This window comes from Hemicordylus capensis, chromosome 1 (assembly GCF_027244095.1).
Source record: "Hemicordylus capensis ecotype Gifberg chromosome 1, rHemCap1.1.pri, whole genome shotgun sequence".
NCBI classification, from domain to species: Eukaryota; Metazoa; Chordata; class Lepidosauria; order Squamata; family Cordylidae; genus Hemicordylus; species Hemicordylus capensis.
The window spans coordinates 96198725-96218478 of NC_069657.1; the positions used below are offsets into that span (position 1 = coordinate 96198725).

Sequence of the window (19754 nt, forward strand, 5' to 3'; positions counted from 1 at the left end):
AAAGACTGGCACCAGAAAGAAAACAACAACAAATATTTATATACCACTTTTCAACAAATGTTTCCAAAATGGTTTACACAGAGAAATAATCAAGATGGCTCACTGTCCCCAAAGGGCTCACAGTTTCCAGGAAGTCTTCAACACATGCAGTTTCCAGGAAGTCTTCAACACATTACAGTAGTTGCTCCAACTAGTTTAAAGGATTGTCACTTCTTGCCTTCTCTAGTCAACAGGACTGTGCCTTCTGAATGCTCTCCTTCTGTCATGTTTTGCACCAGTCACTGACCTCAGGGATCCTGAGCTAGACCTTGCAGGCCAAGATCCAAGTTTTGCAGGCCAAAATCCCAGCCTTGATCTGACACTAGGGAGAAGGGAACAAATGGGCAGTAGTGGATGGGTCAGGTACAGTGTTCCTCTAACAGGGATTCCCAGATGTTGTTGACTACAACTCCCATAATCCCCAAGCCAAAGCCATTGCAGCTGGGAGTTTTCCAAGTTGTAGTCAACAACATCTGGGAATCCCTGATAGAGGGGACACTGGTCAGGTAAGAGGAAGCTAGGATGATTCGAGGAAGACATTTGCAGAAGCTGCACATTTGAATGTGACAGACAAAAGGGCTACACCAATTCTGGATCTAATATGAAACAAGGAAGGAAGAATGAAGTGTTAACTACAGAATGAAGCAGAAATGCCAATAAAGGAGTCTGAGTAACTGGCACAAGAGCAACTAAAGAAGGAACAAAATGAAAGAGGAAACAAAAGCAGTTACAAGTCCCCAGCCCCACACACTTCACAGTTGTCATTTGGAATGAATCATTTTTCCACAGGGTTTCAAATAAACATTTTTTCCTTTTACTCGTCCAGTTAACTCTGTGGCTTATTAAATGTGCAAAGTTGCACAGAAATGTCATAGAAAGTCCCTCCAGTCACAAGAAAAAGTCTTTGGACCTTTCCAAGTATTGATTAGCATGCATCTGTACAGGGAATTTGAAAGGATGCAATGTTCACACAATTGCACATCTGGACATAATGCATATAATAGACTCCGTGCCAAGACCTGCTTATGCAGAATTTGAAACTTGATTCATGCCACTTTTCTCCTTCAAAAAGAAAGGGTGAGGTCATGGGAGACCCACATCTGTATGTACACCTGACTTCCATATGTCATGATATTGTATGATGGAGGGAATGAGCCATGCCATGCCTCGCCTCTGTCAGGCTGGTAGAAGTTGACCAGACAAGCAGTCTGGTAAAAGTCACTTTGCAAAAAAAAGGCAGACATAGGCTCCTAAGAGGGGACAGGAAAAGCAGGTACGTAGTCAGGGTGTGGCTCAGTTCCCAAAGATGGTAATCTGTTGTAAGGCACCACAAGGAAGTCTATGTGGCCAATTACAGAGCTGAGTTGCACAGACTGAGCTTCTATTGGGTTCCCAGGTCACATGGCCAAGCTGGGCTGATGAATATGCTGCTGGCCTTCATCTGAGTGGCACTGCAGTGCAGCAAGCAAAAGGCAATAACTCGCTCTGCCTGGATCCTTAAGATTTTGAAGCAGTTGTGCCATTACTGAAGATTTCCAGAGAATAAGCATCAGGCAGCCATTATTCATACTTCTCTGCTCCCTTGACACTGGGCGGGAGAGATTTTAGAATGGGCTTAAATTTCCCATTGAAATTAAGGTCACCTAAGAGAGCTTGTCTTGGGCCACATCATTTTTCATTCCTGTGTCAATGAAACAAATATCCAAAATAAGCTTGCAACAGTTGAGCTGCTGAGTTAAAGAACAGTTCCTTGAAAAAGCTCAACTGTACTGCAAATATGCTTAATATGAGCAAAGCATATGAAGGTTTGCAATTATTTTAGAACTTAAAGTGCCCATCAAAAATATTTTAATTCACTTTTATATATAAACATGGCATGCTCAAGTGCTTTAATATTGCTGCTTTACAAAAGTAAGTTTTATGTGCCTAAATGTTTTTGAAAGACCATCCCCCTGTGAATATTTATCAAGCCAGAGCATACAAATGCAAGGTGGGGAGTGTGTGTGTGAGAGAGAGAGTGCGCGCACGCGTTATATCACAGGCTGTTCATTAAACAGAATTAGAATGAGCTAGAATGTCAGTTTGCTCAGTAAAATCCTTTAAGACACTCTCTTTCCTTGTTAACTTCTCTGATCTTCTTCTTCTTGTTGTTCTATTCCACTGAATCCACATCCAAGCATCCCTTTCAGGAGGTGTGTAGGGTCATGAAAAGCAGAAGCAGGGAAATTTCAGACAGCTGCTACTGATGTTAAAGTAGATGCAACGCTACAGGAGAGACCATTTGTGGTTTGGAGATCAGGGAGCAGACAAGCTGTCAGATTTGGCATTTCCATCTTTGCAACTGGGATTCTATCTGCAGCTTTAGCTGTAACATACATATCATTTATATTGTGGTTGTGAATCTCACATTGACTACCCTTTTACCAAAGCTGACAACCACCACCATGTTTTCAGACCTCAGAGAAACTTTGCAGGAAATGGATAGTGAACTATGCTAGAAAGGTCAAGATCTTCAAGTGAAATCAGCAGAGGTTAAGCTGAAACCATTAACTTATTTCATAAATCTTAAGGGGAAAAGATATTATTTAAAGGCACTTCAAAGTAGCTTGAAATATTACACATTTCCAACACAGAAAGCACTCCTTCATAGAGAACATTCTCATGCCTGCATATAGATTAAAATGTGTAAGTGTTAAGTAATTGCACGGAAAACATGTGTTTTGTCACACATAACCATCTGGGCAGCTTCTCATGACATGGAACCGCCAGTTCCTGGAGCTCAAGTGCAATTTCCAGTGGAGGGCAATATGTCAACATTGGTCATGTCATTTGAATCCACCAAAGTCAGCATATCCCGTTCTGTTTGCAGTTCTGAACCCAACATCTTTAACCAACTTCAAATCTTGGCAGTAGAGGTCAGGTTCAGAACTGTAAGTAGGGCATAATATGTAGACACTGACAGGTTTGATGCAATTATGGACACTGGGCTCATCGCCACTCATAAGAACATAAGAATAGCCCTTCTGGGTCAGGCCCAAGGCTCATCTAGTCCAGCATCCTGTTTCACACAGTGGCCCACCAGAAGCTACTGGAAGCCACAGGCAGGAGTTGAGGGCATGCCCTCTTTCTTGCTGTTACTCCCCTGCAACTGGTACTCAGAGGCATCCTGCCTTTGAGGCTGGAGGTGGCCTATAGCCCTCCAACTAGTGGCCGATAATAGACCTCTCCTCCATGAAGTTATCCAAACCCCTCTTAAAGTCATCCAGGTTGTTGGCTGTCACCACATCTTGTGGCATCTGGGAACCAGCAGTTTGCCATTCCCTATGTCGTGTGAAGTTTGCTGCTATAAGGTACGTGTAGTTTCTATATCTATATTTTACATTTTCTGCTTAAAAGTGACTTCTGTGTAGCAAAAGTCTTATGTTTTGCAGCCGCCCTAAGGTTTAAGGGAAAGCTCCATGTTTTGGACAAACTGCAAATCTCTACCTTGTTAAAGAGATGGTGACTGTGAAGCCCCCTGCACCTTAAAGTCCATTGCAGCCCAAGCTCCTTCAGAAAACCTAGGGATCAAAGGTGTAATGGACTGTGTAGGCATACTGTAGGCCGCCTCTGGGAGCCTACAGTGCAATAGCTGCAAGCGGGACAAAAATGTAAAGCAGAAAAACCTGTTGTCATTCTGAGGTGTTTCCCATGGTCCCAGCTGGGTGTTGTATCACCTTTTCCCTTGGGACATCCCTGTGCTCTACTGGGAAGCCAGTCATGCAGGTTGCATCTCCTACAGTGGTCTATGACCAGTGTTCGCTCTAAGGGGTGCACACATGTGCACGCTCACACGTTTTTTGATATCCACTCAGTTAATTTTAGATCCCGCTCAGGTTGAATCTGGAAGGTCCCATTCTGAATGCATGTGTGCGCACACTGCCTTGATACTCCTACCCAATACAAAAGTCATTTTGCAGTCATTTAGAGAGAACACTGTCTATAACCATAATATAATTTGATTTGACCCAGCACTGGTCCCATGCCTGGCTAAGCTAGCCTTATGGACCAGTAAGGGATTAGTACAGAGTGAAACATCTTGCATATGCTTCACAGTGGACATTGTAAATGCTGAAATCAACTACAAATTTCACTGTATAATAAGTAAAAATGGCTTCCAGATATCTGCCTTAACATGTGTTTTTTCTTAATCTCATCATCCCCTCAGGCAGTGTTTGAAACCAACAGATCGTTCTAATGCAATTGCTACTAATGTTCAGCCAAACCCAAAATTTGTTTTGTTGGCTTTCAGGCTGAAGTTTAAACCTCTTTCATTCCCTGTACATTTCAAGGTTTATTTTTTAATGATCAGAAGCTACAATTTGTACTTGCAGAGTATAGTAGATGTTTAAAAACCTTGTACAATAATGCCATCGTTGTCAGTAAAGAAAACCTAAGGTATCAGAAGGAGAGAGGCATGAATCATACTGAGCTAGTGCAAATGTTGCACCCATTTAAGGAGAACAGGGGTGGAACAGGAAACATTTCCATACTTGCCCTATGAATTTAACCTCAAGATAGGAAAGTTTTAAAATTCAGTCATAATGACACATAAAGCAATTAAAATGAAATACTGATGCAACAGTGAATTTAGATTCCATGCCCAGATTATTTTGATGAACATTTTCACTTTTCCCCCTGCATATGTATAGTAGACCACCAAAATTGGAAACACTTGAAATGAAGATCTTAATAAAAAATAAAATCTTAAATTTCAGAATATTTTTCTCATTAAGATCCATCTTTCATTCTTACCCATTACTTTTGCCAATTTCTCTATTATTTTAAAGGTCACGGACAGCAGGTCTAGCTCAAAATTTATTGTTTTCTAACCAAGGCAGCTGCTCAACTATTTCTTATAAAGAGGATAGGTGGTCTTTATGGAATGTGTCCTGTTCTTTCCTTTTTACTTCTGAAGCAGGATGCTCTCGGCCTTGAAAAATCAATAAAAGGCCAAAAACAGTGCTTCCAGACTAATGCAGCACCCGCACTCATGGGGGGGAGGCAGATTTCAATTACCTTCCCTGCTTCCAGAAGTCTTCTGTATCACACATTACATGTCCCCGAGGGCTATACAACCTTCAGGGATATATTTTTGATGATGCAGAGAGCTTCATCTTGCTGAAATCCCCATCCCCAATGAAAGTGCTGGTGCTGAGTTAGTCAATCACATCCACAGCAATGGGACATTGGCACTTCATTAGTGGTATGTCAGGCTAGTTTTTCAGTAGCTCACCTGACTAATGGATTCACTACCCGATCCTTTAACATCAGTGGAAATTGATAACTTATCATGTCTCTCAGACAAATATCTTGGGCGGAGGTATGGTGCTTCAAACTATATCTAGACCATTTTTTAAAAAAACAGCAACACACATTTAAAAAGTCAAGTGTCGTTACTATATTTCACTGCTTCCTATTTTCCACTGCAGATTTTCTGTGCTTCTTTCTTACTAGCCCCATAAGAACAGATAACAGGTTGCCACTCCCTTAAACCCAGCTTTAGAATTCTCCTCCCAGGTGACACCTATTTCTTACCATATCTTTTTCCAAAGTCTTTTTCTTTTGCATTTGCAATTATTAGCCTATATTATATTGAAGATATAATCTGCAGTCCTCCTTACACTATCCATAAGCTTTTGTCTTTCCTCATTATATTCATAATACTTCCTCATTATATTCATAATAAACAGATATAACCAGCCCCACTAATATGATTTGGTTCCTTCAAACATTTCCAGAAGTAATGTTGGACCAGACACATTTCAGCAATTTGCGTGCTACTGATGATAATGTGCCCCTGCCAACTGGGCAAAGAGGCACCTTTTATCATGGTGATTGTCTTTATTTAGCAGGGGGAGAGTAACTGGCCCTATCCACCCCCAGCACAGTACTTCCAGTGACTGTTGCTGGTGTCTATCTTATGTTTCTTTTTAGAATGTGAGCCCTTTGGGGACAGGGAGCCATCTTATTTGCTTGTTAATTCTCTGTGTAAACCGCCCTGAGCCATTTTTGGAAAGGCTGTATAGAAATCGAATTAATAATAATAACAACAGCACATTGGTCTCAGAAAAGACCTGGATTAAAGAAGCTGGACTTTTACACCGAGCATTCAGTCATTTGACCTGAATGTACAGTCTGAAGGCATTTCTGAGACACATTATGGACCTCTTGACATTCAGCTGCTGGAACCTGAGAGATCTCAATTCAAATCACTGCTTGTCCATTGCTTTTGGATAGCATTGTGCACTTTACAATCTCTTAGCCTCAGTTTCCCATCTACAAAATGGGAGTGATAAGTGGCTTACATCACATGGCTATTGAAAAAAGAATGTTTGCCACATCTGAATCTCACTCATCTTCAGTGGAGCTCAGGACAGCAAAGACAGAATTCGCATTTTCTTCTCACAACAATCTCACAAGTGGGGGGAAAGTGACTTGCCCGAGGCTATAGAGCCTTTAATGGCTGAGCAGACATTTGTACCCAGACCTCAGTGGTCCAAGTCTATGGACTAGCATGCAATCTCTCATTTCAGTAGCTATCCTAAATACAATATAAATGCAAAAAAACCCAAAACAACAACAACAACCCCAACAACCCACCAATAACCTCAATTATCTGTAGAGAAGTTTGCGTGTTTGGATACACTGAGGTTGGAGACAATAATTTCCAAGACAGCAGAAATGGTTTGAGAGAGATTTGGCAGCTCATTGGTAAAGTAAAGTGTGCCGTCGAATCGGTGTCGACTCCTGGAAACCACAGGGCCCTGTGGTTGTCTTTGGTAGAATACAGGAGGGGTTTACCATTGCCTCCTCCTGCGCAGTCCGAGATTATGCCTTTCAGCATTTTCCTATGTTGTTGCTGCCCGATATACATGTTTTCGAACCGGCAACCTCTGGCTTGATAATCAAGTCATTTCCCCACTGCACCATTAGTTTGCTACAGCTCATGGATAGCCAACGTCTTGGGGGGGGGCGGGGTCTATTGCTTTTGGTCAAATAGGTTTTGAAGCAATACCAACACCTGCCAAACCAGTTACATAGCAAGGTTGGAGTGAGCCCTGGGACAAAAAGTGAAGATAGGTCCCCAGTCTCCTCCTCAGCATGACAGGGAGAGGTGAGCAAAGAGCCAGCTGTCATCCAGCCAGCAGAGGCCCCTCCCTCAGGAGCCTGGGGATTTTGTCCCCTCCCTTTTGTTCAATTGTAGCTGTGTCTGTGCAAAACGGTTTCCTACAGGCAGTAGTGGGATGAAATGTGCACACTACAAGCAGTGAACCCTCATTCAGCCAGTCTTCAACTGGCTTGGGGGAAACCATCTTCAGCACGTGTTAGAATCAGAAAGGCTGCTTTGGGAGGGAAGAGAAATGAAGTGCACTTCTTGCAGAGACATTGGTGGCTACAAAGCGTGACTGGAATGTACTGCATACCAATCGAAATATACTGTAGCCATAATCTAATACCTTGCTAAGCCCTTAAAGAAACTTTCCTGTGAGGCATATGTGACATGCTTTTTCCTAACCACACTGGGGACTTGATTATTGGCGGGCGGGGGGGGGGGGGGCCGAGTTCCTTCTATCTTTCTTACAAGAAAAAATGTTACGCCCAGAGTAATTGCAGGCTGTGCTTATTTATAGACTGTTTGGCAGTTCATAAAAGGAGATATTAGCTGAGCAAGGGATAACTAAACAAGAAGCATAATTATTCTGCAGTGTACATGTGTATATACACATCTGTTACATCTATTCCACAATTTTTAGCCACACCCCATATGTCTCGCATAGAGCACGGACACCTCCTTATGTCTGGAAACTGCACACTCAGGTACCAGACCTTTTTTGCTATTATTACTGAAACACTGGAGATGTGTTTCCGATTGTAATACTGGAAAAAATTTCCGGTGATTCCAAAACGTGTTTGGAATTGTGCACCAACACACCCTTTTGCAGATCTGTATAACTACAAGCATTGTTTGGTTTATTTTTGATGCTCAAGTAAATATAAAAGCACTGAGGAGTCCATGTCTATGGAAAAATATTTTGCAAGCCTCCCAGGAAATGGTTTGTGGAACAAAATAAGGGCAAAAGAATAACAGATTCCCTTCAAACAGCTCAAGGCAATTTCTGTTACAATGGGTCTCTGTTAAAAGCACAGTTATTTCCCTGTAAGTATTGCTCCTGTATCACATCAAACTTTAAGAGCATTTTGTCATTTGGGGCATGTGATTTTCTTAAACAGATGAACCACTTTCATTCCCAAACAAGTGTTTTGTTTCATTATTTGCAGGCAGACTTCAAAATGCTAGCAAGAGGCAAAGTGGGGTGGAGGAATTAGTTGCCCAGACTGGCTTAAAGTTTCCTTCCAAATCTCTCCAGTTTTACTCAAAGTCAAGCTTTTAAAGCCACCAGACAACGTGTACTCTCTTCATCCTTAAATTCTCAAGATTTCAGCCCCAGCTTAGAGCAGGGAAATAGCAAGACTTTTGTTATCTGTAGGTAGTTTTCTCTTCAGCACGCATGGGCACAAGAATACAGCTATTGTAAGTCAATGGGGATTTCTTTTTCTGAACGAAGGGAAGAAAAATAAATACATAACTGTGGTTTCCACTACTGAATATGGACCAGATGTGCTGAAACTCAGTTCTCTGCCACTCTCCAGTATATATGGTTAACTTTAAATCAATGATCCTCCTCTAACTTCTATACTCTCTCTCTCTCTCTCACACACACACAGGTTCCAGTTCAGTATCATTGTCACTTAAGAAACACAGCAAAATGTCAATGAAATGAAATATTCTCGTACTTCTAGAAGGAAGCTAGGCGAAGTTTTGTTATCTGCTGGAGCACATTAAGCTAATCGGCGAGCATCCGAGAGTTTATTCATAAGGCACTTACCTATCTCAGCTAGACAAAGCTGCAACAAGTAAAATCCAACAGCTGCACACAAGCAGAACTTGGCCATTGTTTCCTCTTCGAGTTAATGTGCAAAAGGCAAGGAGTTTCTCTCCAGTCTACACAAAGGAGGGGCGAGTGGGGGGGAAGGTCCCAGGTCTTGTTAAGTCTGCACAGAAAGCCAGCCTCTGAAGTTTGCTGCAGTTTCCCTCCCAATTCAAAGAAACTGAAGTAGTGACCTAGCGGGGAGGGGAGTAGGATCCCAAGTCACACCCATGTAGAAACAAAAGTGACTGAGGAAAAAAGGGGAGGAGAGAAGGCAACTACTTATGAGTAAGCAATTACCAGCAGATTTTCAAAGAGGCTCCAAACGTCTTTTATTCATCATAATGAAGTCAGAAGCCTTATTGGGCAGCTGTGCTGGAAACTGTTTGCAACTTCCCAGGGTTAGGAGAGGGAACACGCGGTCTACAAAGCACATGGCTGTCCCAAAATCTATTGAAAAGTCCAGCATCATTGAGTTTTAGAAATACATCAGCTTTCCAGTATTTTTATCTGAAAAGGTACTCCCTCTCTCTCTCTCTCCCTCTCTCAATCCGTTTTTTCTTCGGAATTAACAGCATAATTGGGACCAGGTAAAGCAGACAGCACGGTATTTCTCTGTGGCTCTGCCAGTCCTCTGTTCGTGGTTCTGTCAACAAATATAAAAGCACAAATCAGTTTATATTCTAATTCAGTTTGGCAGTGTCCACAAAGGTCTATTTTGTGCATTATCCAGAAGCAGGCAGGTGGAAGAGGAGTATAATTTTGCTGCAATATCTTATTGATAGTTTGTGCTTCCAGTGCAACATCCAAATTGGAAATATGTAGATCAAAATCATGCTGAAATGTCCACACCCAAGATGTGCATGAGGCTTATGTATCCCCTTCCGGGGGTGGGTGGAGATGTGCCTGCGTCATATGGACACACAAGTTATTCCGGAATGTTACATCTAAGGCCCCACTGACATTTGAGACTAGATTTTCCCCATAACAAATTTTGAGATAGGAATAGTGTTTAGTGCCTGTGTGGCAGATGCTGGAAAAGTGCCCTTTGTGGCGCCAAGAACTGTCCAGAGGAGGATAACAGGATCTTTGGTTTGTGCCAGTTTGAACCAGATAGTCAATTCTGTTGGCTTGAGGGCAAAGCCACTTTACCGGAAAACTAGGCAGCCATTTCGGTTCCTGTCAACTGTTTTGTTCCCACGTGTAATTAATGGCCTGAGTCCTGCAGAGCAGCAGGGAGGCAAACAATGGCTTCTAGTTGATTTTGCTGAAAAAAGGAAACAACCAATAATGCCACACAATCTTTTCGTCTGATTTCCTATTGAGTTCCTATTGCCCAAATTATGAGGATGAATCTCTGCTTGTCTCATGTAGTAGCTTACAGCACAGCACCAACATCATATTGCCATCCTTCTTACCATCTGCAGTCAGAACGTCCCTCACTAAGGACTACTTCCAATTTGTAGATTGTATACTCTGGAAACTATTAAGTGAACATGCATGGCTTCATTGAGGAATGGGACCCTGTGCTTAAATCATGACTCCTGCCTGTCAATTACATACAAGTAATCCTTTCCTATATGCTATTGCATGTATTTTTCAAACAAAGCCATGATTACACATGTACACTCTGACCATAAACTTTGTTATATATTGATTTAAACTATGTTATATATATTTTCTCAGCAATTGGTTCCCAAGAGGAGAGCTGGTCTTGTGGAAGCAAGCATGACTTGTCCCCATAGCTAAGCAGGGTCTGCCCTGGTTGCATCTGAATGGGAGACTTGATGTGTGAGCACTGCAAGATATTCTCCTCAGGGGATGAAGCCGCTCTGGGAAGAGCAGAAGGTTCCGAGTTCCCACCCTGGCTTCTCCAAGATAGGCTGAGAGAAATTCCTGCCTACAACCTTGGAGAAGCCGCTGCCAGTCTGTGAAGACAATACTGAGCTAGATAGACCAATGGTCTGACTCAGTATATGGCAGTTTCCTATGTTCCTATGTAACTCCAAAACAAAATGAAACAGCCCAGAACCCTAGAGCACATAAAGGGCTATAACTATCTGGCCTACCATATAAAAGCCGCTATTTAAAAGGTAAAGTGTACCCTAGAGTCGGTGTCGACTCCTGGCAACCACAGAACCCTGTGGTTGTCTTTGGTAGAATACAGGAGGGATTTACCATTGCAATCTCCTGCTCAGTATGATGCCTTTCAGCATCTTCCTGAAGCCTTTCAGCATCTTCCTGAAGGAATAAACAGCGGGTTTATTCCCAAGATCTAATGTGTACATATTACAAAATATTTAATTAAAATAAACTATAACAAGACTTAGATAGCTCACTAGGCCAAGCCATCTTCCTGTATCACTGCTGCCCAATATAGGTGTTTCCCATCATCTGGGAATTTATGTATGTATTTATTTATTTACATTTTAGATCCCGCTCTTCCTCCAAGGAGCCCAGAGCGGTGTACTACATACTTAAGTTTCTCCTCACACCACCCCTGTGAAGTAGGTTAGGCTGAGAGAGAAGTGACTGTCCCAGAGTGTCCCAGCAAGTATCATGGCTGAATGGGGATTTGAACTCGGTTCTCCCCGGTCCTAGTCCAGCACTCTAACCAGTACACCATGCTGGCTCACTTTAAGCCCTCAAAAAAAAAAAATCTAGTGAAGAGCAGTGGGGTTGGGGGTTATTTTTTCCCCCCTCTGAAGTAGCTTCTGCTTTTTCCCTTTGGGAAAACCCACAATGAAAAGCTCAAGGTGTATGATACCTGAAGGTATGCTTTGTTTTGACTGTATTTATCATTTATATTACACCATCATGGCATTTTGCTTTGGCAGGCAAAACTCTTCTGCTCACATAAGGGTGTGTGCAGAGGCATAACTAGGGAAAATAGCACCTAGGGCAAGCACTGAAATTGCGCCCCCTGTCCAAACATCTGACACCCATCTTTCAGATAACTTTACCATAATATCAGCTCAAAAATACAAGTCAAGCTCGTTAATCTTTTAATATTTCAAAAACTATTTAGCAGTGGACGTAGCCAGACCAAAAAATGCTGGAAAACTACAAATTTCTGTATGCTGCGGCTCATGAAATACCCAAATACTATCTGGAGGTGTACTTTGAAAACTAAACAGAAGTGCCTGTCTAATTCTCTACTATGCAATGTAGCATCGCTATTACATAAGTTTTAAAAATTAATGGAGAATTTGACTTTTCCCAGATAATCTGAAAATAATTAAAGGATATGCAGAGTAAACTGTGTCACTGCTTGGAATATATTCTAGTATTTCAGAAAGACAGTTAAAATGAGAGAAAGAGAGCAAGAAACTCCCATTGGGCCTTAATACTAAGGATTTCACACTGATTCAAAGACAAACTCACCATTGAAAGCCATATTATTAAGACATCACATTTAACTCACTTATCACAAGAAGCAAAGTAAGAGCAAATGAATACAATCCTAGCTCATAAGCTTCAGCTTAGTATTCACAAGCCCTGAATCTCTGTACATAGTGCCAAACTGAATATGTGTACAGTGACTTATATTATATTATATATTTTTTTACCTGCAGCCCTTTTTGGGGGCTTCCTAAAGGTCACGAGTGGGTCTGCAAATGTTCCTAGTCCCCCCGCCAGCCTCTTAATTCACTGCTGCAGCCCATTCAGGGCTGAGGGCCTCACAGGGACCATTTGAGCATTTGCGGTGTCCATTTTTAAAAAAAAAAATTAAATGGCTCCCTTAAATGGCCACTGTGCATGCTCAAATGGCCTCTGTGAGGCCTGGCATGGCCTAGGTCCTTGCAGAGGCCATTTGAGCATGCGTGGTGGCCATTTTGTTTTTGGTGGCCATAAAATTTTTTTTTCCATTTAAAAAAATGGCGCCCCCTTCAAGTGGCACCTGGGGCACGTGCCCTGCCTGCCCCACCCTAGATATGCCCCTGATTTTTCCTTCCATTTGTAGCCACCTGTGCTCCCCAAAATCCTGATAGTCCCCAGCCCTCAGGGACATATTTGAGGGAGGGGCACAAGGGCTGCAGAGGGAAGAGTATGCTAAAATTGCCCCTCTCCCCTTGCACAAAGGAAAGAGTTCCATTTACTTTACTACTACTCTGGGAATTATATTTCAGTTATTTTCGTGTGTGTGTGTGTGTGTGTGTGTGTGTGTGTGTGTGTGTGTGTAAACTTTAGATATGCATCATCTTCTATTCTTCTATCTACTCCCTCTTTGGGGCAATATTTGGAGGACTGATCAAAATTTACAAATAATAAGCAGTGCAATAGTAAAATTGAACAAACCAGAGCAAAACATTTCTGATGTCTCCTAGCCAAAGCTCACTGAAATTTCTCCAAGGCCAAATCCAATGTCTTTTCTCCAATGCCTTTTAATTAGAAAACAACACACACAGTTTTACTAATAACTCCTAAAATACAAAATACACTTCCTATTATAAGACTGAGCAATATAATTAAGTGTGTGTTTGTGTGGTGTGTGTGTGTGTGTGTGTGTGTGTGTGTGTGTGTGTGTGTGTGTGTGAAACTGAGCTCTTGCAAGGAACTTTGATCTAATACTTACGCTTCTGCAAGGTTTATCTTGTCATAATTGGCAATAACATTGGTTAATATGTTGTGTAGTGAAATGTGAATCTCCTACACCGCAGTGAGCTCCTAAAAAAAAGGCCAGCCTTCATGCATAAGAGTTTCTTGTGCAAATACTTAAACAGGCACAATCTTACTTCTATGAAACTACATACATTGGAGATAAAGACTGCAAACGGATAGAGGGGCGATTCTCATGATCGTCAGAAGTGGACTAAGGGAGCCTAGCCCATTTGGGGGCAATCGTGTGCTGCAACGGGAGCCGTGCAGCTCCCGGTAGCTAACCACCCTAAATACCCCTCCCCTAAGACGAGGTTAACAGAGTGAGTGCTCCGTTAACCTCCTCTTTTTGCTCCTGTGTTGCCGCAGCACACAGTGACACATGAGTAGACCCCTGACCAGGCTCAAAGGTCTCTCCAGAATGCCCCGTGCACTCACACGAGGCATCCTGGAACTTCTGGGGGCCACATGGCCCCTGATCCCCACAACCCCTGCCAGCTCTGTGACTGAGCTAGCAGTCATGTGGGTGGCCAATCTGGCTGCCCAGGGCTGCAGCTTGATAGTCTGTGGGGAGAGCGGACTAAGCCTCCTCTCCCCGCAGACCCGACTTAAGCTCTTCTCACTGATCATGAAAAGAACTTCAGTGACAGTATAACGGAGCCATAAGGCTCCATGCAGGACTGACATGGAATCACAAGATAAACCCTGACACTTCAAAGAGCTACCATTTTTATTTCCAATATTGCAAATGCCTCCAGAACTGCCAGTTTTTAAAAGTGTCAGAGCTTATTTTGTGGATCTGCTGAACAGGGGCGTAGCAAGGTTGGAGTGGGCCCAGAGACAAGATTTTAAAATGGGGCCCCCCACTCAGGTTTTGTAAATTGTGGACAATGCAAGTCATTGAATGGCACTAGAGAAAGACATGCTGTTCTGGTAGCTCCAAGTCTTAACACTCACATCAATTTCGGAGGATGATTACAACTGAAGGAAGCCCCGGTGGGTGCATGGCTGGGGGAGTCAGTCATGTGACTTGCCTCTGGGGGCCCCCAAGGCAGTGGGGCCCCAGACAACTGTCTCCCCTTGCCCTATTATAGTTACGCCCCTGCCGCTGAAGCCCCGCATGGAACTTTGGAGCTGTTAGACTGAGCATCATGGCAGCCACTGAAGTGGCATTACAGAAGTGTGATCACACCGGTTGAAGTATTTGTGCAACAGTGCAGTAGTGCAGAAGTGCTAATTTCCTTTAGGCAGGAGTATTGGTGCAGACAGTTTAGAAACACTTGGATTTTGCTGCACATGTAAGCCATTTTTTGGCTGAAATAGATTGTGCAAAACCAAAATGAAGCATGGAAGCTGAGATCCAGTCACTGGAAAGTAGATCAGTCTTTTCAGCGGCTGTCTTCTGCACACAGAGCCCTTTCTCACAATCCATGAGAAAGGCTTGGCAGTGGGGAAGCCTGCTTAAATATACCTTCCCCGCAGACAATTCCTCCATTGTTCCTGGGCACGCTGATTGTGCGCCCAGACAGTTGCCGACTGCCCCCGGGATGCGTTGTGCCGGCAGCGGAACTCCCACAATGCACCACACAAGTGCATGGGCCATGAAGGGCAGGCGGGCAGCCATCTGCTGGCTAAAAGCAGCCAGCACTGCACATGATTACAAAAACAAATGAAGGGAGCACTCCCTCCCTTAACCCCGTTTAAGCGGCAGGCTACGCAGGTGGGTTTACTGCTGTGGTGGAGCCAGTAGCTGCTCGGCTGCCATGGGTTCACATGCGCAGGCAAGAGTGGGCTTGGCTGCCTTAGCCTGCTTTTGGCTGTGCGTGTGAACAGCCTCACAGTGTTAGAGACTGCACCTATGCATACACCCAGGGAAATTAAATAGGAAACAATCTATTGGAGAAATAATTCCAAATAATGGATGGCTTAGGGTGAGAAACAGAGCAGTAAGGTTAGGTTAGAATTTGAATACAAATTCAAATAGAATAATTAGTGATGCAATCAACAAGTGATGCAATTGAGAAACCCGTGTCTGTCTGTGTGTGTGTGTGTACGCATACACACCATACATACACACACAGACACTTACACTTTGTGAAGCTCATCTATTGCATGTAAAAGTATTCCTGCTTGCCAATAAACATTAAGAATTGTCTTTGGATGGAGATGAGGAAGAAATAGCAGTTGGTTATATGGTCGAATCTGTAACCGCATTATGATGAAGTTTGGTACTACTGAACAAAACGAGAATCAGATTCTTATTGGATTAATGTGTGTGCCATTTACAGACTATACAGTAAAACTGACATGGCTATGTTTATGTTATGTACCAAAGAATGTAAGAATGGATATTCAAGTCTCATCTTTTCATTGTAACATTTCACTAGAGAATAAACGGTCACTGTGTCCTGTACTTGATCTTCAGTATGTGACCCCAGCGTAGGAGGATAGGAAATGAAGAGCATTATATGTTTAGAGAAAATAATAGACATCATTCTGTTTCCACTGACTCAGGTAATAACTGGTTATGTGCAGTGTTGGAGTTAAAAAACACACGTGACTCATGTGATTGACATAATAAGAGTTAAAAAGAGAATTCCAGGACTTTATTTTAGACAAAGAGTGCCTGGACAAGGAAAACAGCTAGCTCTTTTTACTTTTCATGGTCCACAATAAAATTAGAGTCAGAGAGAGCTTCTTGGAGCAAGAAGACTGTGTTCAAAACACTGCTTAGCCATGGAGTTTACTCAGTAAGCTCAGACCCTCTGTCTGTCTATGGTACCTCACAAGGTCATTTTGAGGGCAGATTTGGGCAATCCCTATGTCCAATACCCTGGACTCCTAGAAGGCAGGATGAGATTTAGATGAGATAAGCTTGGAATTATCTCCAAGAACACATGCCTCATACCTTCTCTCATTACCTGGCTGTAATGGCAGTACCTCCCTGCCATTTCTACCATGAAGCCCTATAGTCTGCATTCCCTACTGAGGCTAAGCCTAAATTCCTTTGCACATATTCTTCCCTGTTATCCATACCTCTTTCTGCCCTCCCGTTCTGTACAAAAAACAAAACAAAACAACCTTTCTTAATTTTAGCCTGGAAGCTTCTTAGTGTAAATAAATACCCATCACATGAGGATATTCTTCTCAAATGACTTCTATTATAGTATAATGTATTTGGTCCTTATAATTCTTTTTTCCTGTCATGAGCCTTTGGGATGAGGCAAACTGTAAATGCAACATCTAAATACATACAATAAACATGACTAGTCTAGAAACGAAGCAAAGTGGAGAATGAACACAAGGACCTTTAGTAAAAGCCAGGGACTTTTACATGCAGCAGGCTTTACCACGTGTTTACTGAGAGGCTTTACTGCGAACTCGAAGTTGTCCCAAAAACCCGACACTAATAGTGGGTTTTTTTTAACCTCAGATATAAATTGGGCTATACAGCAATTACAGCTGGGGTACCATTATTCTGTGCCGCAGCATGCAAACTGAGACAGGAGCAGTTGGTTAATTATAACTGAGACCTCTGTGTGTCTATGTTTTGACACTCTATTACCCAGTCCTGTTTTTGATTTTATTTTACTTTAATTTTATTTTCCATTTTAGTTTTTGATTGCTGGTCACTGATTGTAATAATAAATTCATTCAAATTGGGCTACACTCTAACACACTGTGAAAAACCTGCATTGTGTGTGAACTGCTTCCCGATAACTCTCAGGGACTTCAGGGTAAATCTGGCCGATATGTGGATGCACCCCCTCCATTCCAGAGGAGATGTGAGTTAAAGGACTTTAAAAGTCCCGTGTGAAAAACTCCCAGGCACCCATCATATCATTTAGGACAACTAATGGGTTTCCATACTTTAGGGAACCCTTCAATGTTAATTTTCATGGAATCCCTGCATACGGCAAAAAATTGAACGTGGTATTTTAGAATGCACACTCAAACAGGCTTATTGGACCCAACATTTATCCTATTTAAATTTACCCAGTGCATCACTAGATGGACCAATGGGCTGACTTGGTATAAGGCAGCTCCCTATGTTCCTATCCCAGAAGTTCTACATTGTAGGAGAAGATTAGTAGTGTAGGGCAAGCAGGCAAACTGTTTCAGTGAGGCATTCCGAGGCTTCTGGAAATCCATGTTTCTGAGCAACCCCAGGGTTCCCCAGACCACAATTTGAAGAATATAAGCTGACATAATATCAGTATTTATATGACAGAGAGAATAAGAAAGCAAAATAAAACGTGCTAAAAAAGTGACAATCTGCAAACATAATTTCTAGCACATAAAGCAGAAGGTCAATATCTGTGCCAAAGCCCCTTTCTGAACACTGAACTTGTGAAGTTGCCCCATTGGCCTTCTAATCTACTCTTGTCCACTCTGACTAGCAGTGACTCTCTGTGGTCTCCATCCAGGAGTTTTTCCCCCATTTCTGCTACCATAGATCCTTTTAAAGTGGAGGTGCCATAGATTTAGCCTGGCACTTTCTGCCTACAAAGCTTGCACTCTACCACAGAGCTATGTAATCACCACTGTTGTCCTGAGTTCATCCCACTCCAATAGGAGGCTGAGGGGAAGCATTGTAGCAGCTTGCTCTGACTTTATAAAAATTTTGAAAAGAGTATGCAGTATTCTAAAACATAAAGGCTATGTTTTTACTTGGGCTATATGAAGTTTCACCAGCCTAATTGGGGCTCAACTGAACCGGTATCTATTTGGGGTCAAACTGAGTTGCATCAAAGCTAATTCAATACAGCCCCAGATCAGCTGCCATGCTAGCTTTTGACTGTTCACTTGTTAGGGGCACCCCAACATATTAGACCCAGAGGTACCAGCCCAGAAGTATATGGAATTCAGGCATGTGTCTGATTTCATTTTATATTAAGAAATGAATTAATACCTGGACTCAGGGTGAATTGACACCCCAGATCTCAACTGGTCTGTGAGGGAAGAGGTGATCCTGCATTGTATTGTGAAATGAGTACTCAAGGAAGCACAAAAGCCAGACCCGAACAATCAAAATGCTAAAATGTGACTCACTATCAGATAATGTCTGTGGAAGAGGCCAGAGGCTGATCTCCCCTCTCCTGTTGCAAGAAGTCCATGTTAATCCTTGTCAATGATTGACTCAATTGCTCTCTATAGAAATTCAACATAGGTAGATGCATACAAAGAAAACACCTATAGACTTTAATTCTTACTTTACTAACACTTTAACACCTTTTTGGGATGAGGCTAGCAAATCTGGGATAAGAGAAGATGCCCATTTGCAGCTCAGAGATGCAGATTTGCTTGGGGCAATGTCCCCCCCCTCTAAGCGCACAGTTTACAGAAGATGAGATTCAGATCTCTCTGGACTGGCCAATATCCTGAATAGTTAAAAGACATTATCCAGAAGGTAACAGCATTGTCACCCCTTTTGGGGACCCAGGAAAAGATGAGGAGATGTGAATAGACTCTATGAGAGATCAAAGGAAAATACAACTATAAAGAATGAGGCTACTGGACAGAGAGCTATCAGTCTTGTGCCTACAAGCAATCTTGTGCCCACAAGCAAGATCTGCTTACGAGCAATCCGAGAGTTTGCTGCTAATCCGCGGGGCAACAAGCAGGAACTCTGTCCATGGACAGGAGCTGTCTGTGACTTCCACTGCGCAGTGGGAAGTCAAGACTTCCCCAGCCATGGTGCCCTGACTCTCAGCTATGCTCTGAGCAAACTTCATGCTTGATCTAAAAGCTCCTGTCTCCAGCCAAAAGCCTCTCTCCTTCAGCTGAAAGATCCACCACTCTCAAGCCTCTGATCCTGGTAATATGCTGCCTCTACAAGCCTTGGATCCCTCCATCCTTTCCCCTTTTTCTCCTTTCCCCTTGTCCCTCTACTAATTCCTGAGCTCCCCAAACCATGCCAGCCCTCAGCCTTCCTTACCTACCCCCCACCTTTTCCATCTATATCTGAATTCTTTTAGGCTCTAGGAAGATGTAATACACACACATATGTTAGTTAGGAACACTGGGTGAATATTGTTGCTGGCTAGGGTTGAAATACTGTTAGTAATACTGATAGGATGTTCTGCTTTCTGCTCAGCTTGATTGATGTTGTTATTCTTTTATACTCAATAAAGCCCATTGAAT

The 19754-nt window shown here is 42.6% G+C and overlaps 1 protein-coding gene across 7 annotated transcripts in view; it reads right to left on the minus strand.

Moving 5' to 3' along the window:
- The window catches only part of CD44 (CD44 molecule (Indian blood group)), a 100755-nt gene extending 91520 nt beyond the window's left edge, over nucleotides 1–9235 (minus strand). For all 7 annotated transcript variants that reach the window (XM_053281988.1, XM_053281968.1, XM_053281957.1 and 4 more), the window contains exon 1: nucleotides 8970–9235. In XM_053281988.1, coding sequence (XP_053137963.1) covers nucleotides 8970–9036 — 67 coding nt within the window. In that variant the 5' untranslated portion in view covers nucleotides 9037–9235. The remainder of the gene's footprint in view (nucleotides 1–8969) is intronic.
- Between the last annotated feature and the right edge of the window lie 10519 nt (nucleotides 9236–19754).